Source organism: Acanthochromis polyacanthus, chromosome 6 (assembly GCF_021347895.1).
Source record: "Acanthochromis polyacanthus isolate Apoly-LR-REF ecotype Palm Island chromosome 6, KAUST_Apoly_ChrSc, whole genome shotgun sequence".
Lineage (NCBI taxonomy): Eukaryota > Metazoa > Chordata > Actinopteri > Pomacentridae > Acanthochromis > Acanthochromis polyacanthus.
The window spans coordinates 26,689,322-26,716,746 of record NC_067118.1 but is presented as its reverse complement, the minus strand read 5'-3'; the positions used below and the strand labels follow the sequence as shown (position 1 = coordinate 26,716,746).

Below are 27,425 nucleotides of genomic sequence, written 5' to 3'. Positions count from 1 at the left end.
CAGATAACTGAAAAGGAAAAAAAACTGGCTCTGAAATACTCAATGAACTGATACTGATACATCATCTAGTGTTAAACTGAATAAGAATTCTTAATAACATAAAATGTAACCGACTGAACTATATTAATTAAATCGAGATATTTCAAATTAAAAGAAACACAACATTGACTGAAAGATTTCAATCAATTAAACCTTAAATTCATTTACCTAAGAAAACCATCCTTTAATGTCTTACCTTAAAATGACCAACATTTTTAAAAAATATAGCTACAAAGTAAAAGTTTCACACTAAAGATGAATCACTGATGAACATTCAATGGCATCAACTCAATTATTATGAGGAAACAGAAATCCATTTCTAATATTTCTATCAAATATGTTTATGTCTGTACAATATACTGGACATCAATAAAAAAATGTCTGCATAGTGAAATATATGAAGTCCATCTGCATTTATACATAATATTGATGTTTAAATAAACTGCATACCAAGTTCAGTCAAGTTAGCGGAATTACGGATAAACAACGTTTCCAGAGTTCTCCACAAAATAGAAGTCGTGATTTGTTTAACGGAAAAATTGAATTTTACAGTATACAGCACGGAAAAGTCATTGAATTTAAAGTTCAAACAAGGTCGTTTAGGGTTTTTTCTATGCTATTAAACATAGCGGCTGGGTCATTTTTGACCCGAAGACAACACAAGGGTTAAAGTTATTAGGTTAAGTGTGTTATACACTGACAGTCATTAAAAACTTTGAGACCATATTTTTCAACATAATTTTTATTTTGAAGCCCAAAACTGGATTTTCTTCATATGAATCATTTGTTTAGCATATTGGCACACAGAAACAAAAATCTAAAGTTTCAAGAATGATTTCAAAATAAAGAATTTCACCAAAGAAAACGGCACCTGCCAAACACAAAGTCACAACAGTCAATACCGAGTATGACCTCCATTTGCTTCGATGTAGGCAGCAATCCGTCGGCGCATGCTTTGGACCAGGCTTCTGATTGTGGGTTGGGAACAGCCCATACGCCTGGCTACATCACTGGAGCTCAAACCGGCCTCCACCATACCCAGAGCCCGGAGACGTTGTTCATGTGATAGACGCGGCATGATGCTGTTCACTGGACTAACAATGGTGGCCTTTTTTGGGCCTTTATGTATTTTATATATTTTATTTATATAGGCCTTCAAAACCCATTCTCAAATTGTGCAGATACTCACTGAGTATTGCTTGGTGTGTATTTGGTTCACTTTTGCAAAGTGACCAACCCATGTGCAATGAATCATGACAAAATGACAACTCATCATTATCTCAACTACCAGGGCACTAGATCATCAGTAAATCCACAATGAATAATTACAACCCCCCTACAAGTAGAATTCTGCGTACATTTCTACCTCAAAGTTTCTATTGACTGTCAGTATACTTCGGTAAAGGTGGGGTCTATTATAGTCATTTAAACAGCATACAACAGATCTGTTGTTGCTCTCATTCCACTGCCTCTTTTCTCTCTCAGTAATTTCTTTACCTCTGTTCTGCTCGCATCAAGACTCACTGAAGAAGTGTCGCATCGAACAGCTGAGCCACTTTGTCTCCTATTTACAGAGCCAGAGCTGTGTATGAACACCAGATTCGTTTTCAGCGCACATCAGAATAGACAGCTGGATAACTGCAGAAAAATTTACTGAATTTGACAGAAAGTCTACCTTTAACACAGAGGATTAACCACAAATAAATCTACTCAAACAGGGATTTTACATTCTGAAACATGAAAAAAAAGGTTGTGGTGCAAATTTTTAAATGCTACTTGACGAGATGTTAATAAAAGGACATGACTTCAAATTTCACAGAGGCTGGGGAACAGGTGAAGCTAAATTCACTGCTAAATTTGAGTTGACTTCCCTGAATAAACATGGAGGGTATTTTAAAGAAGATTTCCCAGATTCTGGTTTCAAACATCAAGTATCTTACAGTGCTCAAAGATAAGTTTATTTATTTATGTGAAAAAAAAAAAAAGACACCATAAAATCATCATGAAATACAAATTCATTTCCTTTTCCCAAAAACCTTTCCATAATGAGAAGTAAACATTTTGGCATGTTTAAAAGTGGACTGTACAGACCTCCATTAACACTGTAGTAAAAAAATGTGACAGTGAAGGATAGAAGTGGCTCAGTGGGAGCGTTGGTCGAGGTGCAGCTCACAGCCCCATCACAGAGGGAAACACAGCAGCACCTGTTGGAGGCAGGAGAGTGCGATCAATCCACACAGACTGTTCCTAACGAAGCCCTCCCATCTAAATATCTTAATATCACATTTTATAAACTATTATTAAAATCAGTCTACATCTAATTCAGCGTTGTCGTACTTTTGGGGCTACCTTGACCATCTCCTGTGTCCGAATCCGGGACCTTCCAGTCCAGCTGGCGGCCTTTTTCATAGAGTCCCTTCAGGATCTTCCTCACTTCGTCGCTGCCGCCACCGTGACTCAGCTCCAGGTATTTTCTGTACAGCTGCAGGGCTGTGCGTGCGTCCTCTATGCTGTCGTGGGTTTCCCCCTGGATGTTCAGGTCTGTGAGCACAATAGAGAGGACAATCAGCAACGACTACTCACATGATCTGCTGGTAGCTGAGAGCAGACCTCTCTCACAAGGTCTCTCTTTCAACCTGCTAAATCACCATGGTAACTGATTCTACACAGCTAACCTGCTCTGGAGGGTTTCTTGTTCAGAGTTTTGGATGTCACTCCCCTTTATTTTCCCCTGATGATTGTTTATGAGCCCTACAGATCCTCAGCTGAGAGAATAAAATCTCTTGAGCTCTAAATGAGGGTTCCTACTGAATGCAGCAGAGTCCTTAATATAGTGCAAACTGTATCAGGGATTCTGCAGAAATCAGCCAGTCAAATGTAACGCTTTCTAGTGACATTTTAATGCTACACTGTAAAAATTTAATTGCATGACTGTGAACTCAAGAAATTACATGGGTTTGTTTTTTAGTAAAAGATGATTTTTATATGAAAACTGTCCCTACATTTCACTATTTCTGAATCCAGAAACCACCCCTGATCACCCACAGGCTGCAGTCATTCTCTGAAATCCATGTTTTCTGGCCATTTTTGCTGGAATTTGCATTTCCCTGTTTCCCAGCTCTCCTCCCTCTGGTCCAGCCTGCCAGTATCCGACTGGCCGGAACAATTATCGCAATGCTTTGGCACGTTTACACAGATGCACACTGACGGATCGCAGTCTACAATTATATATTATTCTTATCAAATATTTTTCTTGAAACTGCAGAAAGAATTTTTAATGACACTGAGAATCAAATGTAAAGATTTTTAATGCCATTTAAGGCCTTAATTTTCACAAAATCAATTTAATGACTATTTATGCTTTTTAATGCCCTGCAGAAACCCTGTGTGTGCATCGTGTTGCCATGGGAACCTACTGTACATGCTTTGAGCTGGTGAAGCAGAAAATGCATCAACACGTTTTAAGTCCTGGAACTGTAGATTAGAAAACTGACCGGTCTTTTTTGTGTTTATCATGAAGAACATTCAATCAGTTACATTAATTTCAATTTAATTTGACACAAAACTAAAGTTGCTTCCATGTATCTTTCATTATGAGACAGCTTCAGAACTAAATGCACTTCTTAAATACATTTTTTTACGTTTAAATGAATGAAATTTAAAGTTTAAGAGCTCTAATGTGCCGCAGCATTGAGAGTCACTGAGTGGTCAAATAAATATATTAACTTACACAATTAACAGATTCCTACCAGCATGGCCTCGAGCATCAGTTATTACGTTTTTCACCACAATACATTCTTTAAGGTCTCATGGTTTTCCCTCCAAACAATGTGTTCCTCTTGACTGAGGTAGGCAGCACAACATCAGTTCATTTAGGGAAGAGTCACATGTGTCAAACCGTCATGATACCCAAAATCTCTGCCTGAGATCAAGCCAGTTTCCACAAAGAATGTGTGAGGCCTGCTTCCTATTACACCCTTCTGGTTTCTATAAATCTGCATAAACTCTGAGCCATAGGTAATGAGATTTTTATCCCTACTGATGACCACATTTTGGAGGCATATCTTGCTGACTTTACTGTACAGAAGTTTCTAGTAGCTGGTGTTCAGCAGGAACCAGCATATTGAGCCTATTCAATTTTGCTTTGCTTTTTTATTCAACTCTAACTTAACCAGGAAAATGCTCATTGAGAATAGGAATTTCTTTTACAAGGACAGGACAGGCAGCAGCTCAAATTGTGATGTGAGGGCAGATTATGTGTGCATTACAACGTCATAAAATCACAATATATCAGTCATCAAGGCGACGATCAAGCAGGGCCGACATCAATCATACTATGTACATCTGACAAGTGTCTGCTTCCAAGTCTAATAATATCATGTGAAAAATCTATATCAGGGGGCTGGCGATACTGCGAGCAGCGGAGCTTCGACAGCTGATCGCCGCTGCTTGGGACACACGTCTCAATTCTGATCACAGATGTATTAAAAATGACTCCTGAGACACACACATGTTTTGCACACACTGTTGCTCAGTGAAATCTGGCTGGTACAACCGTGTCCGACCAGTAGTGCAAACGCGGAAATGCCCTGCAGCAGCCGACCACGCGAGTTTCGTGTTGCGGTGACGGACTGGTTTGGCTCCATGCCAAATCAAATGTTCAAAATCATCTGGCGAGCCAGATATTATTCCTGACGGGCCAGTTTTGGCCCGCGGCCCGCCAGTTGCCGACCACTGATCTATATGATGAAAAGTTTTCTACTGCATTTTCCACTGTAGTAAATTTTCATAGTCGTCACAGTTCTCCATTAAAACCACGTTCCTTTTGCAAGGAGTCGTTAAATTCTGTGCAAAGTAAGAGTAAGGCGACCTATTAAATTTCATTTTATGTGAATGTGCACAGAGTTTGAAGAAGAAAAGTTGGCTAACAAAAAACTTGACCAGCACCGTCATGATATTTCATCATCTCTTACTGGAGTTCTAGGTTTTATGGAGCCTGCTAACACAAAGAAAGGCAGGCTGTGTCTAACTTGCTTCGTATTCCAGCCCTCTGTGCTTCTTTTCTTTTCTTTTCTGTTTTGTTCTACGATTTTTACTTTGACTTACCTAGAAAGTACCAAGCTAGAAACCTCAGTGAAATCATCCTCTTGCGGGGCAAATGGAACAGGTAGACAGTGTCAATGACTTGATCTTTCAGAACCTTGAAAAGAGCAAATAAACAGTCTTCAGTCACTGCTGCTCAAAGAGAATCTCCAGTGAGATGATTGAAGATGTCTTTACAGTGTTTTAAATATTACACAATAAATATAACTCGAAGCTGTTGAGAAGAAACATACCAATAAATTGATAACACGAAAGTCCTTCTGTAAGCCGTGACCAACGAAGCGAACCCCCGTATCGATGAGGAAACGCAGCTTCAGGTACGTGGACTTCAGAGTTGTTAAATGTTTTGAGGAAATTTTAGCATCGAGGTCTCCTGGTTTGATTCCAGAATACTGCGTCAAATAGTCGACCACCTGCAAGCACCAACAGTCACAAGTGTTAGTGGTTCACTAGTCTCACTGATCCAGATGTCATTCTGCTGAACGGGAACAGAAAGTCCTGGTTTGCTTCCGTTTCCTGAAAACAATTGAAATCATCTTAGTGAGAGCTAAGTGAAGGATGCTGTGACTGTGTTCCAGATGACACTTTTTCATCTTACTCTAGGTTCATACTCCAGCTGCTCTTCCAAAGTACACACTGTTTAATGCAGTAGTTATACCATTGGGACATACTACTGTGCCTTAACTTTTACCATTGCTGTCTGTAGCAGGACTGGAGCTGTCATCTGTGCTCTCAGACATATATGATGTAAGTGCACAGAGGATTGTGGGTCAGTATGGACAGAACAACACACTGTTGCAAATCTGACCAGATGTTTTAGGACATCATGCGTATTATATCTGACATAGCACGCATCAGGAGGCATTAAATGTGTTTCTGCCGTACCACACTGTATGGTAGCATGGATACTGGAAGGCACCCTGTGTTTCTGCACAACAGTGACCGGGGATAAACTTGTTGTGGTGGAACAGTTTCACAGATGAAACTTTATCATTAAAATGGCTAATTCCACACCAAAGACAACACCACAACAACCTAAACAAAAAGACCTCTGATGACTCTGTGGTGAGACTTTTACAGATAAGAGGCAAACATAATTTTGAAAATTGATGACCGACAGATGAAGCCTGACTGATGATCACCGTGTCAGAAGTCAGAGTCTGGGATTTTCTGTTGTGCGTTCACTAGTTGTTGTGACCTACATCCAGTGAGTCAGACTAGCACATCACCGCTTTAAGGCTAATATTTACTCTGCAGCTTTCATCATAGCTAATGAATCGACACTTCTCTCTCTTCCGTCTGGCCACATGAAAAATAAACAAACTCAATAATCTGACCTCAATAAGAGGAAAGCAGGAAAAGCTAATCGTCCTGCCGCTCATAAATGATGTGCTGGTCAATTCAGAACTTTCCAGAGTTGCATGAACCGCCTGCAGGTCAAACAAATGCTCCTTTACTGAATGAGCTACTAACAGTTCATCCTGCTTTCTTTCATTGAGACACATCAAGTGTATCATTGCATTAATCAGTGCATCGTCAGCAATAACAAAAGAACACACAATCTGGTGAGAATAAAGCAAACATGATACACACAGGGATAAAGCATCTTTCCTGAATGATATTCTTTAAACATTGTTTGCTTTTGCTGTTGTGCCATCTTGGTGTTTCCACTGCACAGAGTCTCACCTGCTCCTGGGTGGAGATGTAGTCATCGATGAAGGGAACTCCTTCGTTGGGCCCCTGACCCCTCACACAGGTGATCCTGGCCACTGACATCTGACTGGGCTTGATGGTCGACTTGGTGCCGTCACTGCGCAGCTCTGCCTCTTCCTGCAGACGAACACATCAAGTTCAGCTAAAACACATCAATGCATTGAAATGATTTAAGAATTTTGCAGGAGGATTTATACAGAAGCATCACCACATTGTACTATTTATACTATATCCGACTCATGATAATATTCAAGACGATTTATAATATTCAAATTTCACACCAGTGGCATCATAAATATAGATTTTCTTAAGACAAATCATTTCAAAATATCTGAAACAGCATCAAAACAACAATACCAGCTGCGCTTTCTTGCTCTCTCTCTTTTGACAGTCAGTTGACACCATCTCCTCTCATGAAGTCACACTACTGTCTTAAGCGTTGAAGTGTTTTGTTTATACATGCTTTTATTCATTTCCTACTTGAAAATGCATGGCTTTACTTTGCGTTGCCTTTTGGAATTTAGGCCTGATAACGTGGGAGAGAGTTAAAAATATTCTTGTGAGACAGATTTTTTCTCATTAATAAGTAAGCTTGTATTGTTGGTTTGCCTTTGGATGTGTGGAGTTTTTTCTGCATGGAGGAATTCACAGCACCACTCCCCCAAACAGATTTCTGCCAGCATCAATTTTCTAAACAAACAAGAAATATAAAACTTTATGCTGTCAATGATGTTGAAAATTTCCCTGTGATACTGGAAACTGATATTTTTCATGGTTGTATCACACTATTTCACATACAGTGTTGTCCAGCCTCTTTAAACAGACATAGCTTTCTTTTGACAGGGGACGTTACAATGGAGCAGGTGGATGAAATGTGTCCTCGTGTTTATCATAATTCTGTTTAAAGGCCAACAAAAACTGAAAGTAGCACAAGATATGACCTCCACTGAGTGTTACACCCTCAAGTTACAAAGTCTCAATCAATCAAGTTCCATGCCATTCAGCGTAGGAGATCATTTCTCTCCATCTAATCTGATCTTTTGCTTTCTGAATTGTGACTGTTGCTCGTTCCATGTGTAGCCATGATGTCAGTCCATCCATCATTTTCTTTCTCTGTCTGCCTCGTCCTTAGCCTAGCCGCGCTAGACCCATGCTCTGAAGACGCAAGGGTCTTGGAACGCTCAACAGGGAGGGAGGCGGGCTAAAAGGTTGTCTATCAAATCACTCTACAGCAATTGGGTAGGTATACAACCAATCAGGGCAACGAATAGGCTCAGAGAGCGCCGGAAATCAGAGGATGCGGTAGTTCGGTGAAGCCTTATTTATACAGTCAATGGGTGAAGCTCAAGTATATTACAGACATGTTAACAGAAAGATTATTCAGAGTCGGTGCTAATGGAGCTCAACGACTGTTGTCGTTTTTGTTGTCGACCCTGGCAGAGAATTAAATTCGTTTCCGTGGATTGTCTAGCACGGCTAGGCTAGTTGTTTCCGGTTGTTTCCGTCAGAATCGTCGCGCCTCTGTCGTCACTTCGTTACGCCCGCCTTCTGACTCTACACTTCATGGTGATTCGTCCGGCCAGTTTTAGGAGTATCCAACCTCGAGCCTTATGGAGGGTAACTAGACCCACCCTGGCAGAGAATTAAATTCGTTGCCGTGGGTTGTCTAGCGCGGCTAGGCTACCTCTTCCTCTCTTCCCATTCATTTTTCCAGTTGTGACGATGTATTCCAGGGTCTCTTTCTTATGATGTGTCCAAACAATGTTTCTTGCTGTTTCCTAATTTAGTTCAGTAGTGTGTAATTCGAGTTTAGTAATTTTAAAACATCTTCACTGAAAATCTGCATCATCCATTTGTGGATTCTCACATTGGCACAATCTTATTTTCCTGGTCTGCTTCCTTCATATCCTCAGCTTAGCTTTCACATAGCTAGGCTTTCTTTGTGTTTGTGCTGGCTTGACTTAACATAAAACCTCTGTCAGAGACAACAGTTATCACAACAGCGGCTATCAACTTTCTTTGTTCACCAGATTTTCTTCACCAGGCTCCATCAGTAAAAGGGAGCGTTTGACGTATCAAGTCTTGTCAAAATTAACTGACCGAGTGCCCCCTGCTTCAGATGGGAGGAACAGGTGGTTATGATGGAAAACTATGAGGGATATAAAATTTTATTGCGGTAAAATGATTACTGTAAATGATGCCAGAAAGAGATCCTGGTGGGAAACTGTTACTTGTGTATTTTTCCACTCTCAGTGCAGCCGCTAATTTCTAACATGACAGCTGCTCATTAGAGCTGTTCAACTTCTTTCATTTAAACATCATATTGAAGAAGTGCATTTAGGTCTGACACTGACATAATAAAGGATATGTTGAAATCATTATTTTAACTGAAAATGCTACTGATTGAATATTCACTGTGTAGACTACTGACTGAATATTCACTGTGTTAGATGCAAGTAGACAAATCATGAGCTGCAGTACAGAACCAGAAAAGCACTCAGAGAGCACAGTGCTCTGCCAAGGTTGTTCATTCCAGCATATGACACCGTCAAAAATGCAGGATATTGTTCTGTAGAAATGCAGCATTTTATTATTATTGCTATTACTGATGATCAGAAATCATGGCAACATAGAATGTGGCCATTTAATATATATTTACCCGCTAAGAAAATGACCTGAGCACAGGGGTGTGTACGTTATGTGTGGATACTGAACTGCGTGAGCTACATATGTGCAAATTACTCTTATAAAGGTCCGTTGATCTGTTCATCATTTTTTGCAAGGCTTTGTTTTGCTAGTGTTAAAATAACCCTCCATGCTTTTATTTTGAAGGCTAATTTTTAATGTTACGGGCTTTTATTTTTGGAACCATTCCGCCGCGCAGGAAATATTTATCTAAGAAGCAGTTTCTTGACATGAGCAAGAAGCTGCCAAGAACTCCTAAAATTCATGTAAGGATGGAAGGAAAACTCAGAAACACCCCCACAATTGAATCAATTGATTCTTGTATCATTTCTGACGGATAAATCCAGATCGGTAGTAGGATAGCAATCATGTGATCATCAGCAGGCAACTGATGCAGCGTTCACTTGTCATGATTACAGTGAGGTCGTGCTGCTGTCTCGCAAGGGGAAATCCTTAACAAATCCGTGGATCTAGACTATAATCTGCATCACTGCCAAATTCTCATCACTTTGTCCTTGTGTCATTTCTGACCTTCCCTGAAAGTTTCATCCAAATCCGTTGGTCCGTTGTTGAGTAATTTTGCACACAGACAAACAGATTCACAGACAAACGTACGCCGATCATCATATAACTCCGCCGCATCCCTTGGCGGAGTAAAAATGGACTTGGCAGCATATGAAGACCAAATATAAAAACATATTTATGTAGTTTCTGTTTTATCAACTGAATGTTTTTTTGTATCTGTGGCAACATAAGGGAGTAAGGGAGATCTCTCTGTGTGTAAAACAGTCAATTTAAATCCCAAACTCTAAACAGAACCTCCTCTAAAGCTGGTTTATAATGGTGACCTAGCAGATAAAAAGAGGATCATCACTTTCATGACTCTGGCTTTAGGCTCAACCAACCTCACTAAACCACTACTCTTACTTCATAGTAGAGCCCCCTGGTTGCCATGGTGCATGTAAACACAATCTCGGATCATGTGCATGATCTCTGAGTGGTTAGCTTGGTTACTTGAGTGAATCTAAATATACTGTGTGACAGACAGCTGTATACAGACTCACCTGATTGAGCGTGACAAACTCGGCGTCCAGTCCCACCAGGTCACCAGCCTGAGGCATCTCACTGACCATGAGGGGGATGAACGTGGCGTGACTCTTCCTCTGTTTCCGAGCCAACGAGGCCTCCGTCAGCAGCACGCTAGCATCGATGGGATTCTTAACTGGGACAAATAGCAAAGCATTGAAAGGTGAATGACCTGAAAGTAAACCAAGAAGTAAAACCTCTGGATTTAATGTGATGAAACTTACTGCGGAGGTCGTATTTGGTATGGTAGTTCCTCTTGGCGTAGTACAGGATGGCTGGCACTTTCCAGCTTATATCAAACTGTGCAGCTTCAGTCTTGACAAACAAAAAAACTACATGTTTACACGACTGCAAGGAAAGCATTTTAGTAACAGAAAGTAAAGAGGGGGAACTCATTTACCTTGTCAATCGGTTCAATTAAGAAATCATTGAAGAGGTACCACTGCTGGTGTGTGACTCCCTGAAACAACATCATTTCAAATGTGCTTTTCAATTCAAACATCAACTGCACTTTGTTAGACCTTTAAATTTGCAGAAGTGAATCTCTTTCCGACAGTTGTTTCTAATATAAGCTTCACTCACCTCTTTTCTTTGATGGTAGGTCTCACCCACTTTAATGTGCGCAATCAAGTTTCCACCTGTGCGAGCGTCCAGAACGTGGGGCACCGTGACCACCAAGTCGTAGAGAGAAGCACCCTCTGCCTCTTCAGCAGCACTTAGCTAGTCAGAGACAAAGGAACGGGTCGTTATTTGCCTGTAAATCCTGACGCCATGATGAAAACTAAGAAAATGAAAAGTTTGAATATTTGTTTACTCCAGAAATAAGCTGAAAACTTAATCTGGCTCACCTCCTCTCCCTCAGGCCAGCTGCTGATCTCCAGGCCCTGATTTTTGCTGATGGACATCTTGAGGGTGAGAGGGATCCAGACATGTCGCAGATCCTCTGCCTGGGTGTCAAAAGTGAAGCCATCCATATTGCAGATGTCCTCCCCACTGCATAAAAGATGCAAAGTGAAGTGAAAATTATGTTACAAGAGGGTATCAACTGATTCAAACAAGTTTATTAGTAGAGCTGAAGTTTAAATATTAAATTTTTAAAATCAATTTTAAAGCAAAAGTGTAAAGTATATGATGGTTCCAGCATCTCAGCTGTTTTAATAAGATTGGTAATTAAATTTTGGGTGGAGTGTTGTTGTGGAGGACAAAAAGTAAGCAATTTGAAGACATTTTTTACACTTTGCTGAGTTTTATAGAACATTACAAATTAAGGAAACTGAAGAAAAGCAAAAGAAGAGACGGCCAGAGCATTAAAGCAAAACCTTAAGCTAAAAGGTTGATGCTACAGGTACGGACCTGTACCTGTAGCATCTGTACTAGAGGTACGGACCCGTTAAGGTCACTGAAGAGCTGGCGATGGTTAACTACTATTTGCTGCACATTACAGGCAGTTTATATGAATGACTTTGACGGCGAACATTGTATAATTTAACCAAAAATACACCGTCTCCTCTCACACTTTAGACATTGCAGTTTTTACGCTTTTAGACGCCGTGTCTAAATTGTTTGAAGTCCAGTTCCTATTAATTAGTTTACCGCGTTCAGTGGTGGAAGCGGCTGACGAACTCCATTGCAAATGTTCCCATTTAATTTCGGATGCTAATTTACAAGATAAAATTAAGGATGTCGAATATGAAACAAAAACTCGTGAATGGTGAGGAGCAGCTCTTTAATTCGGCATGAATTTAAAAAACCCACAAACTCGATTTACTGTGATATTGTGAGATTTGTTTGTGGTTATGTAACTTAGTCATTCAACAGAGTCCGCTAACATTAAAGTGACTGACGTGCAGTGTCTGTGTTGACAGACGCAGAAAATACGTCAGGGTTTTGTTTAGGTTGTTAATATGTAATAGTCTGTCGCTACTTTTGAAGGTAAAAAACTACTTGTAGTTTGCTGGCTGTTAGTTCCGCCATTTGTTTTGTTTGCTGTTTGTGCTTTATTAGAACAGGGTCACGTGAATAAAAAGTTTTGCTATTTTTAATAGTAGTGCTGATTTCAACCCCCAAATCGCTGTCCGTGAAAAAGTCAGATAATGATATTTATAAGACATTATGCATGATAGAAAAGAGAACAGCAGATGACTGACATGACAGGCTCGGCACGCAGATTCACCTCGAATCACGGAAGCGCCTTCATCACTCGGATTACCAAGCCGGCTCATTAATATTTATGTACGTCGGATTTCCAGCCAATCACAAAGCGCGCTCATCAGCCGGTCATTAATATTCATGTCCGTCTCATTAATATGTATGATAAGGGAAAGTGCCGTATCCGTAGACCACAGGGCTACGGGTACGGGTCCGTATCTGTAGACAGTACCAAACTAAAAGGTCTTCTTGTTTTAGTCTGTATTGCTCTTTGAATTTATCATTTATCAATCATGAAAGCAATCAGCAATGCGACACTATTCCATATTTAAAGTGATCTTACTCCAGACACCACTCGCTGGGCATGGGTGGGGGTTCTTTAGGCTTCGCAGGCTCCATCGCTTCTTTCTGCATGACCTTACTGAAAGCGTACTGGAAAACAGGAAACAAACATATTATTAAATAATAAACAGGCAAGTCATTAATTAAATTTCCATGTGTAATAGTAACATGTCCAGAAGGAAATGAAACTAAAATTATTGCCATTTACCTCTGCCTGAACCTTCCAGAACTCAGCCTCTTTAGCGCTGTTCACCTCACAGTTTATGACCAGAACGTCTGGTAGACATCTGATGTTGCGTGTCTGCACCTGAAATGAAGCACAAATACTTCATCACTCTGTAATGTAATATTTTTTTTATATGTTCAGCTGCTATTGTATCTAAACAAAACCTACTCACTGTGGGCTGATACTTCTCACAGTTTTCACACCATGCCTGAGTGCTCTGCTCCAGACAGATGCTTTTCTTCAGGATCTCAGCAAAGTCATACTCCTTAATTGTCTTCTCTGAAAAGTAAAAGTGAAATTAATACGCTGTCAACAAATATTTCAACGAACCTCGACTCACCCTACATTAATGAGTCCATGTTAGAGGTTCTGAATTTAATGTTTGGGGTCCACCAAAACAAGCTTTAATGTTCAGGAGCATACTGTTACATACACTGCTGCAGAACTTCTTGTCAATCTCTGTCTGAAATGCTCCATTATTCTCTGAACCCCGTAACACTAGATCTAGAGTTTAGGGATGTAGCTCTTACAGAAGCAGCTCATGATAGGAAATGATGGTGGACTGTGAGGAAGCTGCTCGCTCGCATTAAAAGGAGGAGACGAGGGAATTTTAAATGTAAAAATTGAAAAAAATATCTAATACAAAATTTACTTATATGCAATTTTTTTTAAAAAAAAAGGAGGAGACGAGTTCTGGCGCTCTGACATCATCACTTTTATTTCTACTGTAATATTCAGGTTTTAACAGTTATTTTAACTCTTATTTTATGACAGTTATTTTAAACAGCCCTTGTTTTCTGACTCTTGTTTTTGATCTTTTTACTGTTCTGTTTTTCTTTTAATAATTGCCCTTGTTTTCTGACTTCTGTTTTTGATCTCTTTACTGTTCTGACTTTTTTTTTTAATGATTTCATAAATGTTTTCTTTTGTTTTTCTTTTAATAATTATCATCCTCTGTTCTTAATGTCTTTGTAAAGCACTTTGAATCGCCTCGTTGTTGAAATGTGCTATATAAATAAATTTGCCTTGCCTTGCCTATAATAATCTTTATTAATGAAGCAACGTAGATATCAATGACAGATGCTGTTAACACATAATGTCACTGTATAGTAGTTGTTGGAGCCATTTTTAAAGGTCACCAGAGGGGTGCTGTGGGGTGAGTAGAGTGCGCTTTTAAGAAGCCACTAATTAGTTCAGGTGTGGCGCACAAGAGATACATTGTTTTTGGATGCAGGCTGGTGCAGGCTAGCGTGTTCTGTAAGTTGGAGTTTGGATATTTGATTATTTTTTACTAAATAAATGGACTGGATTATCAAACCAAAGTCAGTGACTTGCTGGATTGTTTGTGGATGCAAAAAACGAAGAAGCACACCAAAACGCGAGTACAAAACTGGGGAGGCGAGTCACCAGTAGTTATAAATAATAAATGCATTATTAATATTAATGTGTAATGCAAAAGTATTATGTGTATTGGGTCCAAATATTGGTTGTCTGTCATTTTCATTTCCACATAATTGGTTTCATCTCTGATAAAAAAAAAAAACACATTGGTCGACGACTAATGCTGACGCCTCTCAGGGTGAAAAAGCACTTTAAACTCACCTTGAGAGCTCTGTTCAGGGTAATGCATGGTGAAGAGCAACGTGAGCGAGGAGCGCACCGTTTCCTTGCCACAGCGACACAGACTGCTGTTTTCTACTTCACAACCAAACAGCTTCCCGATGACAGACTCACCAGAGGAGCCCAGAGAACTGCAACAAACACAGCATTAATGCAACACAGAAGACACGATGGTTACATTTCACTTCACTTGTATCTGAAACAGCTTTGTGCCAAGAATACGTCCAGACTGTGCTGACTTGCTCATGCAGCTGCTCTGACCTGCTGCTGGCTCCCCTGTAGGCCTGTGGACCTTCCTGCTCCTGTGTCTCCTGGTGGAGCTGGGTGAGGATGAAGCGGTTCCAGCTTTGGATTAAGCGACCAAGTCTGGCCTTCCCCGTTTGTTCATCCGAGTCGGCGAGGATCAGGCCCAGCGCTGAAGCCTCGGGGATGGTGCGAAACGCCCGGAGGAAGTTGCTGGCCTTGAGCGAGGAGATGGGAGAGAAAACATGCAGTTACAACACAAAGTGAATGAAAATTTAAAATTAAATGAAACATTGCTCTGCCCAAGAGATTCACCTGCTGTTATCTAAAAAAAACAACAACCAAAAAAACAGCTACCTGACATGGATCTCCTCGTGACAAATCCAACATATGGAAGAGGAAGCCGAGCTCACAGGCCAAACAAAACTCCTTCTGGCACAAATGATTCTGCACTAGACACCGGATTGGCTCCAGGAAATATAACACCTATCGTGCCACCATAAAAACCAGAGGTCAACAACCTTAACAAGCTTTCACAATGAATTAAATTAAACCTCAACAAGAACATGTCGGTTTCTTACCTGGATCATGCAGTTACAGTAGGCATTGGGAATGTGCGGCTCCAGGCCAGCGAACAAGGTTCTGTTGTAATGTTTGAAGTCAAAGTCCTCTAATCCAAGTTTAGAGTATTTAATTGTCACCTGAAATTTCAGCAATAACAAATATTCTTACACAGCAACAGCAAGCAAATAATCAGAAAATAATAATCCGCCATAATGAAAACGAAATAGAGCAAGTCCAACCTTTCTGTACTTTTTGGGGACCATGTAGAGGTGTGGCTCTTCGTCACGCCCGATTGGTGATTCGGGGACCTGGTTGTAACTATCATAATCCAGCTCCACATCTTTAATTTTATAAGGAACCTGACACCAAAGCACAAAATAGGTTTTAAACAGCTGTAATCTGTGTATAAACATGATACAAAAACCATGAAATTATGAAGTGGAATTACACAGTGGTTAAATTGCAACCAAAATACGTCCTGTAGAATTACACTTTCACAGCCTTTCCAAAATGTAGGAATTTTGTAAAAAGGGAATTTTAAAGCAGCTCCATTTTCCACATGCCTGGTTTCGAGGACGGGTACGAGGATTTGCTGCGTAACCAATGAATCCAACAGTTTTCATAGTGCGCAGGATTTCTGGGTCCACGGGAGGAGCTCGTCTGTTGGAAAGAACCGGGATTTTAGACGGAAGCTTTTGATGAACAGTAACAGTCAGGAAAAACAAAAAGACAAACAAAAGCCATGAGACTAATGATGACTCTGCTCAAACACACACTGCACACCAGCAAGTTGTAATAATGATGTCATTCAGACACACATGTTGAAATTAGAAAGAACAATATTATATAAAGCGCCACCCTGAAAACTTGCCGTTCTGGTTTAATCCTATTTTTTTAAAGATTAGTATCAGAATACTGTAGTTTCAAGGTGTAAATTCTCAGCTCTGGGGTTGACTACATATTTCGTTCATGATGCACATAAAAAACATCATACGGACAAGCTAACAAATAGCCTATAACTTTATTTCCACTAGAGGTGGTCTTGAACTTTCTGATGTAATATAGTTATTCCTGCTATAGTACACACATGGTCTCCACTTTCTCCTTTACTAACACGCATCTGTTAAAAAAACACAAACACATAGAATTTTGTCATGCAATATTTTTTGGAATACGATGTGCTAAAAGTAAAAGGTGATATAATCATGGAAAATGCTATTAGACTGAAAACCAGAGTTAAAACATATGTAGAAAATACATAATAAAGAATATTCTAGTAATGACTGATGCTTGATGGTATGGAGTGTGTCTGTGGAGGACACACACACCTACACACACACACAGAGCTGGAAAATCACAAAGTGTAACCTGTAACTTTGATATGAAGATACATTCTTTTTTGTAAAATGTTAGGTGGTGCACTCAAAACATAACACTGTAAACTTAAGGTATTAGAACTCTGAAAATATATTAGAAACATAACAACACCTAACGGTATGATATGCATGAAATCTATCACAAAATAGAAAAGGTTGAACATGTCCGGGTCTGTTCTCGGTAAAACATGACACAATGATAACCTAATGTCCATGTCCACTGTAAAGTGAGATCTAGGGGTGAAATATGATCACCTGATGTCATGATCTGATCACCACTGTCACTGTTAAGAACTACTCCTGGATTTTTTCTGACAATAAATCCTGCTGCCTCCGAATGCTGACTTCTCTTGGTGATTTCTTTGACAATCTTTAACGTTTGAACACGGTCAAGTCTAATGTACTATTCGCATTAGTACTACCTGGGCATCTCTGGTAATTTGTGAATTACCCCAGGACGTCTGTGTTTCTTTCAGCGCATTCGCACAGGATAAGCGAAGTCTGTATTTTTCTGGAATTTACTGACATTACAGCCCGGATATGATGTCAAATCTGTGCAGATTGCAACATCCGCATTTGTCACGTCCATGTGCAAAGTGGTTGGCCGCTACTTGGGAAAAAAAAAAATACAGACTGCGGTTGCGTGAATAAATATTAAAAACATTAAAAGCTTATGTTTTAACAATGCTATTGTTAGTGTGTCGTTACGCTTAGGAACAAAACCCACTTGGTCAGGTTTATGGAAAGCTTGTGGTTCGGGTTAAAATGATCACTTTTAACATGATATGGGGTCGTCATAGCAACAGTAAACATGTCAAAGCAGCAACGTGACTTGAGAACAGCGGGCAGCGTTGTCAGGACAACGGACCGTCAGGGCGTTTGGATTCAGCCTGTTGAAAGATAAGCTTACCGCACACCGCTACGCATGTCATCCATCTCAATATCCTCCCAAATTTCCCTCTTCTTGTTAATCTGATTATCCCATTTCTGTGAATGCTCCATAGGCCTGTTGTGTGTAGGCCTCCTCTGCAATTATTACAAATCACCAGAGGTCCCCAGGTTATAGTAATCCCGTGCGAATAGGACTTAAGACTTGATTTGTGACTCGATTTGATTTGTAACTCGTATACACTTCATCATTTTCATGTCTGTGACATCATGGATAAATACAAAAAAGCTGCAATGAAAGGTCCAGACTTGTTGGTACAATATCAGCTATAAAATAAAATAAATCCTTTTCTATTTTGTAACACATGAAAAAAATAGGTGACGCGCAAAGTCTCCACGAGACATGCCACTGCAGTCCTCATCTATTAACGTGGCTGCACAAACGAAAAGCAAGAGGGTCTGCAACCCACATCTGATGCTTTAAAGCAAGACTATCAAAACTCTACCACTCTACCTCTTTATTGCTTGTGACGAATTGTCTATTGCTGGTATAAATCGCTGTGCCCATCTGTTAGTCGATGACTTTACTATTTTATATCTATTAGTTGATGATGTGACATACAGTGTGCCTTAGTATTGTGACCTAAACTAAAACACTGACATAACTTTCAGAGATAAGTTTGTCAACTATGACGGCACAAAAGAGAAACTAACAAGTTCCAGATTGTTACTACATGTTTTTACGAGGGATGACTTCATACATCTCTATTTTTTAGCCAGCTATTGTTTTTGTTGTGGTTTCATTATATCCAGTCACACCACCATTTAACAGTCAACAATACATTAGTCTGTCTCTCAATTCTTTCCAACTTCCCTTTTTGTCAGAGCGATTCAGCCCCAAGCACACGGGTTCCTGTTCAAGATGTAAATCTTAAAAACCACATGATTAATATGTAGTTTCATTTTCAACACAGGCTAAATAATTACATAAATCAGCTGAAACAGCAATAGTCACAAAGGCTAGTATATCCAGCAACAGTGCATGTGGAGTTGACTTAAAATACCGGTAACTACAGTGACCATGATCAACTCTTTAAAGGCACACAGCAGAAGCGATTGTGTTACCTGGGGCTGGGTGTAGCCAGGGCAGTGGGCCAGTCTGACAGCAGAGGCTCAGTGCTCGTCAGTGGCATGGGGATGAGGGAGAGGGGCAGCAGGTCGTGATTCCAGTCCAGCTGAGGTAGCGAGTCCACGAGGCAGGGCAGGGCAAAGTCTGTCTCCCGAGAGTAGTCATTGAACGAAACCTCTGGAGCATCAGACCAGAGGTGCACACATCCCCCAGAATCCCCAAAGGCCAAGGCTTGCTTGCTAGACGACACGTCAAAGCTCATCAGCAACTGGCCCACTGTGTTGACGTGAAAGATGTCCGCCATGTTGGCAAGGCCAGTGGGCTCACAAAACTGACACTGACCTGGAGAAAAATACATGATTTGAAAAATTATAGCAAAGCTACACATAGTAATATTTAGGAAACATTTTCACTGAAATATGAAGGTCATTCCATCTGAAAGCATCAAATGTTTAGAACAATTTCTGCTTGACCATCTCTGATTTGCATCATTTTTATAATATAAAGTATGGATATTTATAAAGATATTGGTGAAATTTTAGCTTGATTAATAGCTTCAGAGATACTGTCATCCAAACATAGCCTGCGTTTGTGTGCTCTGTCAATGTGCAAAAAAATGTGGGGAATTTTTTTTCTCATTTATCTTGGAAAGTACTTAGTATATCAGCCTAAATCCACAGATTCAATTTTAAATATCTATAGTTTATGATTAAAATATAATTTCAAGCAAATCATAAGTGGTCGAGCAAAATGCAGTCAATGATTTGAGATGGAATAACACGAGTGACTTCAGCTGAAGAAAATAAAAACACATTTCACTGCACCTGTAAGATGCTGCATCCTGACTGTGAGAAAGCTCTTGAGTCTAAGCATTGCTTCATTTATCATACAAACAGACAAGTGAGAAACTAAAGACAAAACCTAAACCATTTACTACTACAGTGACGTGATCTAGTGACTACTATGCTGTAGGGCGACATTTTTGGGGTCCAATTGTTACTTCTTAGATTGCAAATCAATACCAAGTTGTCCTCGACTGAGTGATCACATTATCACATAATGTCCCCATCCACAGAGCACGTTGTCACTGAATAGTTAGTTGAAAATAACTTGAATCATATGTTATGATTGATCTTAATCTAAGTGAACATCTATGAGTGACTTTGGATCCATGAGTGTAACAGAGCACTCAAGCACCATCAGCATAACATCAGAAAAAGGTCATATTTTTTGGAGGAATAATGTTCAATTTCAAAAGTAGAGCTCCAATGACTTCTGAAAACACCATCCAACATCTTAATACGACATTTCATGTTAGTTTTTCCTTTATTTTGTCACTTGTCTGTACTCAGACAGTAGTCCCACTGTTGAGTGAAGCCAAAATCCAAACCTCATTATCACAAAAAATCAAGTGCCACATTTATTGACAAAACTCTTCCAACAAACTCGCTAATGAAAGTAAAATGACCTAAAGTACCCGGTTAATACCTGTCTGTGAGATGATCGCCAGGCGTGATGTGTAAGTGGGAATGAAGCGCAGGAAGAGGGGATCCACATGCACCTGAAGTGGAGTAACGGCTCGCATCATGCGGAGATCATACACCATGAGGAAACGGTCGCATGCCATCCCATTCAGTCCTCGACTGGAGAAGCCGCACGCAGCCAGAAGGTTTCCATGAACATCAAAGTCTGACAAGCTGCCAGAGAATGCATCAAACTCATGCTCCATCGTGAAGGAGCGCAAGTCCCGAAGGGTTACCTTGGTTTTAACAGAGGATGAAATTGAAAGTTGTGTAAACCAGACAAACACCCTTTGTGAGCTGATATGATTAAGTTATCCTTACCTTGCCAGAAGTATGTCCACAGAAGAAGAAACGACTGGTTTGACGCATTATTGCCACCCCAGGTACCTCAACGGTGAACTGTCAAGGACACAGGCAATAAACAGTAAATCTTTGCTTATAATGAAGTTATTCTCATACAATATGGCAAGATATGTCATGTATGGCCTTGTGGCACACACATAGATAGGGCAAATGCAATCCCAATGTCTTACCTTTTGAGTTTCTTGAACAGTGTTCAAGTCAACTTCAGCCACATAGTTTTGTAATCCACCCATCAGCAACGTGTTGTTATCAGTCATAAGGAGACTGTGCATATCAGCTCCCTCCTCCATCCTGGAACGCACATACAGTCAGAAACTTTTATTTGTTTTTATTAAATTTTGAAAAATAACTATTTCGCAGCGGCAGGTTGTTTACAATCACTAACAGCACAAGGACATTTGTTCCAGTCAATGTTTTGTGACTTACGGATAATCGAACATGACAAGACCTCCACGTGTGTAGCACTTGAGGTTGCATTTAGAGAGGAACAACACGCCTGTTTCCAAACTCTGAATGTGCCGAATGTCATCCGTTGCATGCACTTGAAAAGAAGAATGGCGGCCCATTGTAGGTCCAAAGAATGACGTTACATGACCCTAGATGGAATAATCAAAGGAATACCACAATATTACTTAGTTTAAATGTATTTATGTGATTGGTAAACTTCAAAAATGATGTACACGACAGAAACTATCTACACTCAAGCATTATCAGGGCTCTCACTCTGTGGTTTCCCATCCAGAGCATTTCCTCCTGGAGATCAAAATGTGTTGCAGTGACTGGGATGCCAACTTCTGAAACTACACTGTGCAGCTCAGAAAACATCCCCTCCATCAGGTGCACAGACTCGGGGACCGTCACAGCCAGCCCCTCTGGGTCCAGCTCCACACCCTGCAGCAGGTTTGGGTTCAGGTGCGGGTCCATGGAGGGCTCCAGTCCCGCGTCCAGTGTGCCGTGAAGGCTGGGTGAATATTCACCCATTCCGGGGTCGAGACCGTCAAAATTCATCATGGATACAGCTAAATCAACCTGCAGCACAACGGCAACGTCTGTGAATGATAATAACCCCAAAGTCTATGTATACAGTCATCTTAAATATTGTGTTTAATTACCTGAACTTAAGTTTTAGGGTCATATCTTAAGTCTTGCTACCTAAATGTTAGCTTTGGCTGGGCTAACAGCAGCCCATGAAGCTAACGGTAGGGCTAATAGCTAGCAAAAGCCCCCCCAAAGACGACGTTGTAGTTTACATCTTTGAGTTGGATCTTAAGCTAATGACTCACAACATCAGTGTCCACTAACTTGGTCATATAACGGTTGCTAGTTGCTAATGGTTACTAACTGCTAACGGTTACTAGCTGCTAACGTTAGCAACGCTACGGATCTTTGTAGCTAAACTGAGCCGCACATAATGTCAGTGTTACACCCAAAACAGCCATTATTCTGAAGAGTGTGGGTCATTTCGTTTAAAGATAACTTAGAGTTCTTGATATAAAGTCTGCACCGACCTATTCTTGAAGTGCTTCACGGCACAGGAGTCCATGCTCACTTCATTCACAACAATAACACACATTCAACGTTTCCGCAGCAAACGATGCTGCGTTCATGACCAGCGCAGCAACTGCCGTTCTTCTTCTCTGGGTTTCTGCGGCAGCTTGCATCCTAACTGTTGCACTACTGCCGTCTTCTGAAGTGTCTATACGAAGTTTGTTGCTGCGTTGTGTGTTTAACTTCATTTCATTTTGCACGCACAGTATTCCTTTCAAGAATTTAAGTTATCACTGGTATTTTATCGTCATAGCCCCTTTCAGCAGTAAGGGGTCATTTGTTATGAACTCGTCTTCTTGACTGGATAACTATCTTTTCATCTTGTACAAGTTTCTTTAAATCACTAATAAGCCTACCAGTAAAATCCTGACCAAGCCTGTCACTAACCGAGTAAAATGTGGCCCTGAAGGCACCACAGTCTGCCATGTATTAGAGATCATTTGATGACTTTTGCTCATTTTGGGTGAAAGCTGACATTATTAGTCAATTATTCTATTAGTCCACTAGCAGAAAACCAATTACCAACTATTTCAATATTCATTTAGGTTATTTTCAAAACAAGACAGCCAACTTTCTCGTGTTTCAACTATTCAATTAAAGAATTTTCTCTTATTTTATTTTTGATATCACATTAAACTGACAATCTTTGGGTAATCATTGAACTGTTGGCCAGAAAAAAACAAGACATGTCACTATTTTTCAGTATTTCTGGTATTTTAAAAGCCTTGCAGTTAGCTGATTAGGCAAGGGAATAAATAATAGAATCATCAATATTTAAATTTATTAAGTTGCAGCCCAGTAAAAAAAAAGTTTAAGCAATATATAAACTGATCATAAAGGCGATCACAGGGTGACCTTAGATTGAATAACACAAACTGATGAAAAACAGATCTGAGGAGGGAAGACTTTCTGTAGCTCTGGACAAAATGAAATGTAAATTATGCCCTCATTGTTCTTATAAGCCTCTTTCCCTCTTCAACCAGATAGTTTAGTTGCTTATTATAAGTATATCTTAATGTGGCAGGGATAACTGTGAAAGCATTACATACACAGACACTACAATTAACATAATCCAGGGTTTTGCATAACTTTCCAGGAGAGACGTTCTAGCAGGTTGAAAGTCTGTTACGTGCACTAATGACAGGTATTTAAGAGTTTAGTTAACTGGGTCCACAATTTGTAAAAAAACAAACAAACAAACAAACAAAAAAACAACTATACAAACTCTAAATCACAGCCAGAATTAAAAAACATCAGAATGGCTTTGACCAATAGAAAGAAAGAAAGAAAGAAAGAATCTGATTTTCCCATAAAACTATTTAATTGTACTTTTATAGTTTCATTCATTTGTTCTGTTGAGCTAAAGCAAAGAAGAAGCTGTCAGTTCTCTTTCAACCTCCATTTGTGCTTAAAATAAAATAAGAAACATCTTCCAGCTCATCATAAACTTAATGACTGCAAACCAATCGTGTGTTTGTTCTGTTTATTGCACTAAATTAAACATTTTTTCTTCACATCTTCGTACGTCACTGTTCGAATAATGCAGAACATAAATGGGAAAGATAAAGGAAGTATGGCAATATCTTTTGCCTTCCCTTATCATTCTCTTTCTTAGAAAAAAAAGAACACAGTTCGGTTGAAATGAAAAGGTTTTTCTCTGGTAGAAGCGAGGGGCAGATCGCAACACAGATGGAAAGTTTGTCCAATCAGTGCGGAGTCTTCAGCCCATTATCGTCCTGAAATGCGAAAGGTTATTCTCACTTCCTCGGCACAGCCAGACAGATATGAAACTTTAACATGTTCTTTAAGTGGGTTTCTGTGTCTTTTGCACACTTAATGGTCCAATAAAATAGAGGATATGTGAATAACTTCCAAAGATGCAGATCCCATCAAGTTAACACGAGAGAATAAAAACATAAAAGTAGAGGAATGTTCAAACAGGAATGAACTTGTCCAGCATAATTTGAGTGTTATAATTACACCAGGCGACAATAAATGGGTTATTAAATCTTTCCATTTCTCACACACGCCATTGGATTCTTCCTGTTTGTGCATAACCTGAAAAGTGAAGAGCCTGATCATGAACTCACCTGAGGGATGCCGAGGAAAATCCTGTACTGAGTCACTGCGCTGCCAAGCCCATCCAGTGCGCTTATAAAGCAACCGGGACGCACATCCTCCACATCATCCAGCACTCACTGAGAGGACAGCAGGACGCACAGGACGCAACTTCACCGAGACCCACCATGAATTTCAGTGTCACTTTTGCCGCTCTTTTCGGTCTTTTCACGGCTGCACTTTGCGCTCCGGTCGAGCCCCAGGATGGATGTGAGGACGTGAGGAGCAGCTCTCTGGCGCTCAATCACGCTGCCAGGACTGTATCAGAAAAGGTAAGGAATGCAAAAATAATGCAAGAAAATCTTATGAAATCAACTCTGTTGTAACTGCTTTACCATTTGGGGTCTATATTAGCAGGTGTTGCTGCTCTTTTACATAATGCATATGTCTTTTTCTCAATGATCCGTAGGCACGAAATGTGTCGACAGGTGTAGGAAACTTTGACACCTCCCTTGCTTGGATGGACGCCAATGATATGTGCGACCCTGGGACCCTCAAGCAGAAATCCACGGTAAGACCAGCAATAAAAGAAATGTCAAAATAAAAGACCAAGTTAATTGATCCCTGACTGGGGACGTTCAACTAAAGCAGTAACACTGTAAAAAAAAAAAAAAATGCACATTTTACGATGAAAAACTGTCAAACCATGACGGTAAAAACTCTAAAACAAACTTTAAAACAGTTTGATGCAGTTTATATAGCACTGAATCACTGCAAGTAGGTTAATCAGGAGAAAAGTGTGATTTTTAGATTTTTTTTCTCTTGAATAAATATTTTTCCCGACTCCTGCTCAGTTTTTAATGAAAAAATAACAATACTGTAATTTTTGCATTTATTTCTCGAAAATAATAGTTTTTCCCAATTAAATGTACATATTGTTGTACTGGTATGGAAACATGCTGTAATATTTACAACAAGCAACATGGCAATTTCTGCATTTATCACACGTAAAAAATTGAGTTTGTCACCGGTCAAATTGATGTACTTTTCTGGTATTGACAGACATATGCTTTTATTTTTATGACAACTTTAACCACAATTTTTTTTAACTAAAAATACACATATTTAATGTTAAATACACTAACTTTTGTACTGATAATGGAAAAATGTTGTAATATTTATATTAAGTTACACAAACTGTATTTTATAGAGTATTTTCATGTAAATTTTCAATATTTTAAAGGTTCAAGCTGGTATTTTGTACATTAAAATACAGAATGAAGCACGTTTTTTAACCCTGAAATCAACAATATGAATATATTTCTTTACCGTAAATGTGGAAAGTGTTTTACCGTACTTTTACTGTAGCATTCTGGCAACCACATCTACCAGAGCTTTACCATAAAACATTTTTTTACAGTGTAGATAAAAATAAAGCATATGATGAACACCAGGGCTAAAACAGCATAATAAAGACAATAGCTTTCACATGTACAAATATGGCAGGATGGATAATTGTACCCATATTTATAAGTCTTGCAAAGTGTTGCATTATGTTATGTTGAAATATGTGACTGCTTAAGATGCAAACAGCCCGTCAGTCATGCCATCATATGTTTATCATAGCAGTGACAGAAGTTAATGTAACATACAAAAATACAACTTAATAATGATGTGATTTTTCCTCAGCCATGCACTGGGAAGATTTTCAACCTCCTAAGGAGCTACATCGCTTTAGTGGAGCAGGTTTCTGGATTCCAATGCTGCAAGTTTGGAGAGGAAGTGAAGCCAGCGCTCAACAAGCTGCAGGACGACATGAGTAAATGTGTGAAATCAACTGGAGACCGGAAGCATGAGAACGTAAGTTTAGCTGACTGAGAGAAATGCTGCAATTGTCCAGCAGTCTACCAAGTGAGATTTCAATCCCAGTGCACAAAGCATGTAACGATGTGTTCTGTTCCTGCAGGAGCCTGTAACAACGGTGCCTGTTGACTACTGGAAGGAGGCTCCTCTGTGCCAGTACACCATGGACAGACTCTTCTCCTTCTCCATCTTCACTGCTCGTGTCTTTGCTGTTGGGGATCCGACTCATCACACTGAAGGCTCAGCTCAGAAATGCATGTAGAGCTTCCCTGATTGTACAAGCATCCTTGGTTTGATCACATTGATCAAAATATGTAGCTGATAATGTCTCTACAGCAATGCTGACACTCTTTATAGTGCCATCAAATATTATTTTGTAATAGGGTCATTCCAGGTGAAATGACCAGATATTCCTTGGGGGTGTTGCTGCACCATCTTCAAATTAGTCCTAAATTTGCATGCCATTAGATAGTCGGGTGTTAGAACACTTCTGTGCAGTATTTCTAGTACTTTTAAGGTCCCAAACTCCACTCATGAGTAGGTGTCTCTTAATTTTTTAGCATTTTTAGCAAGCCCCCACGGCCTGCAGAGTGTAGGGAAACACCTGAGGATGTTTGTGGGGCACTAGCTACATGCAGAGACCTTGTTTACCAACTCACAGCTCTCTGGTATGTCTAGAGGCTGAGAAATAACCACTTAAAGATGCAAAAAAAACGCTAGCGAGGCTTTTTATAGCCCAAATTCTGAAAATTTCAGACCCCTACAACTCAGAAACTATTTGAGCTACAGGCCTACAATTTTGCATAGAAAGTACTTTTGTGACTATCTAATGGCATGCAAATTTTGGACTAATTTGAAGATGGAGCGGCAACCACCATCTGGTGAAACCACACGGAATGACCCAATAA

General features: G+C 39.8%; 1 protein-coding gene across 4 annotated transcripts; it reads right to left on the bottom strand.

Annotated features, from left to right (window-relative positions):
• Positions 1 to 763: 763 nt before the first annotated feature.
• On the bottom strand, positions 764 to 22,699 carry pan2 (poly(A) specific ribonuclease subunit PAN2). 4 transcript variants are annotated; one of them, XM_022206369.2, is made up of 26 exons: positions 22,557 to 22,699; positions 21,772 to 22,077; positions 21,475 to 21,644; positions 21,219 to 21,339; positions 21,007 to 21,084; positions 20,651 to 20,921; positions 19,159 to 19,504; positions 16,333 to 16,429; positions 16,009 to 16,128; positions 15,787 to 15,906; positions 15,563 to 15,691; positions 15,224 to 15,423; positions 14,945 to 15,093; positions 13,515 to 13,621; positions 13,325 to 13,423; positions 13,118 to 13,206; positions 11,475 to 11,619; positions 11,209 to 11,346; positions 11,027 to 11,086; positions 10,851 to 10,941; positions 10,605 to 10,762; positions 6,829 to 6,972; positions 5,376 to 5,555; positions 5,146 to 5,239; positions 2,377 to 2,580; positions 764 to 2,243 (listed from the first exon to the last, which is right to left on the bottom strand). In XM_022206369.2, the coding sequence occupies exons 2-26, from the start codon at positions 22,057 to 22,059 to the stop codon at positions 2,209 to 2,211; spliced, it is 3,633 nt and encodes a 1,210-aa protein (XP_022062061.1). In that variant the 5' UTR covers positions 22,060 to 22,077; positions 22,557 to 22,699; the 3' UTR covers positions 764 to 2,208. The 4 variants fall into 4 exon arrangements, with proteins under 4 accessions (XP_022062061.1, XP_022062064.1, XP_022062062.1 ...); XM_022206372.2 differs by having other exon boundaries at positions 2,389 to 2,580; XM_022206370.2 differs by having other exon boundaries at positions 21,772 to 22,097; positions 22,557 to 22,693.
• Positions 22,700 to 27,425: the final 4,726 nt, after the last annotated feature.

Bases quoted from the DNA above. Each gene is read 5' to 3' on its own strand.
- pan2 (XM_022206369.2), bottom strand. From the start codon at position 22,059: ATGATGAATTTTGACGGTCTCGACCCCGGAATGGGTGAATATTCACCC. The intron at 15,094-15,223 runs GTCAGAGCAGCT...TGTTTGTTGCAG, and splicing joins TACAGGGGAGCCAGCAGCAG to TTCTCTGGGCTCCTCTGGTG. The intron at 13,424-13,514 runs GTGAGTAGGTTT...GCTTCATTTCAG, and splicing joins GTGAGAAGTATCAGCCCACA to GTGCAGACACGCAACATCAG.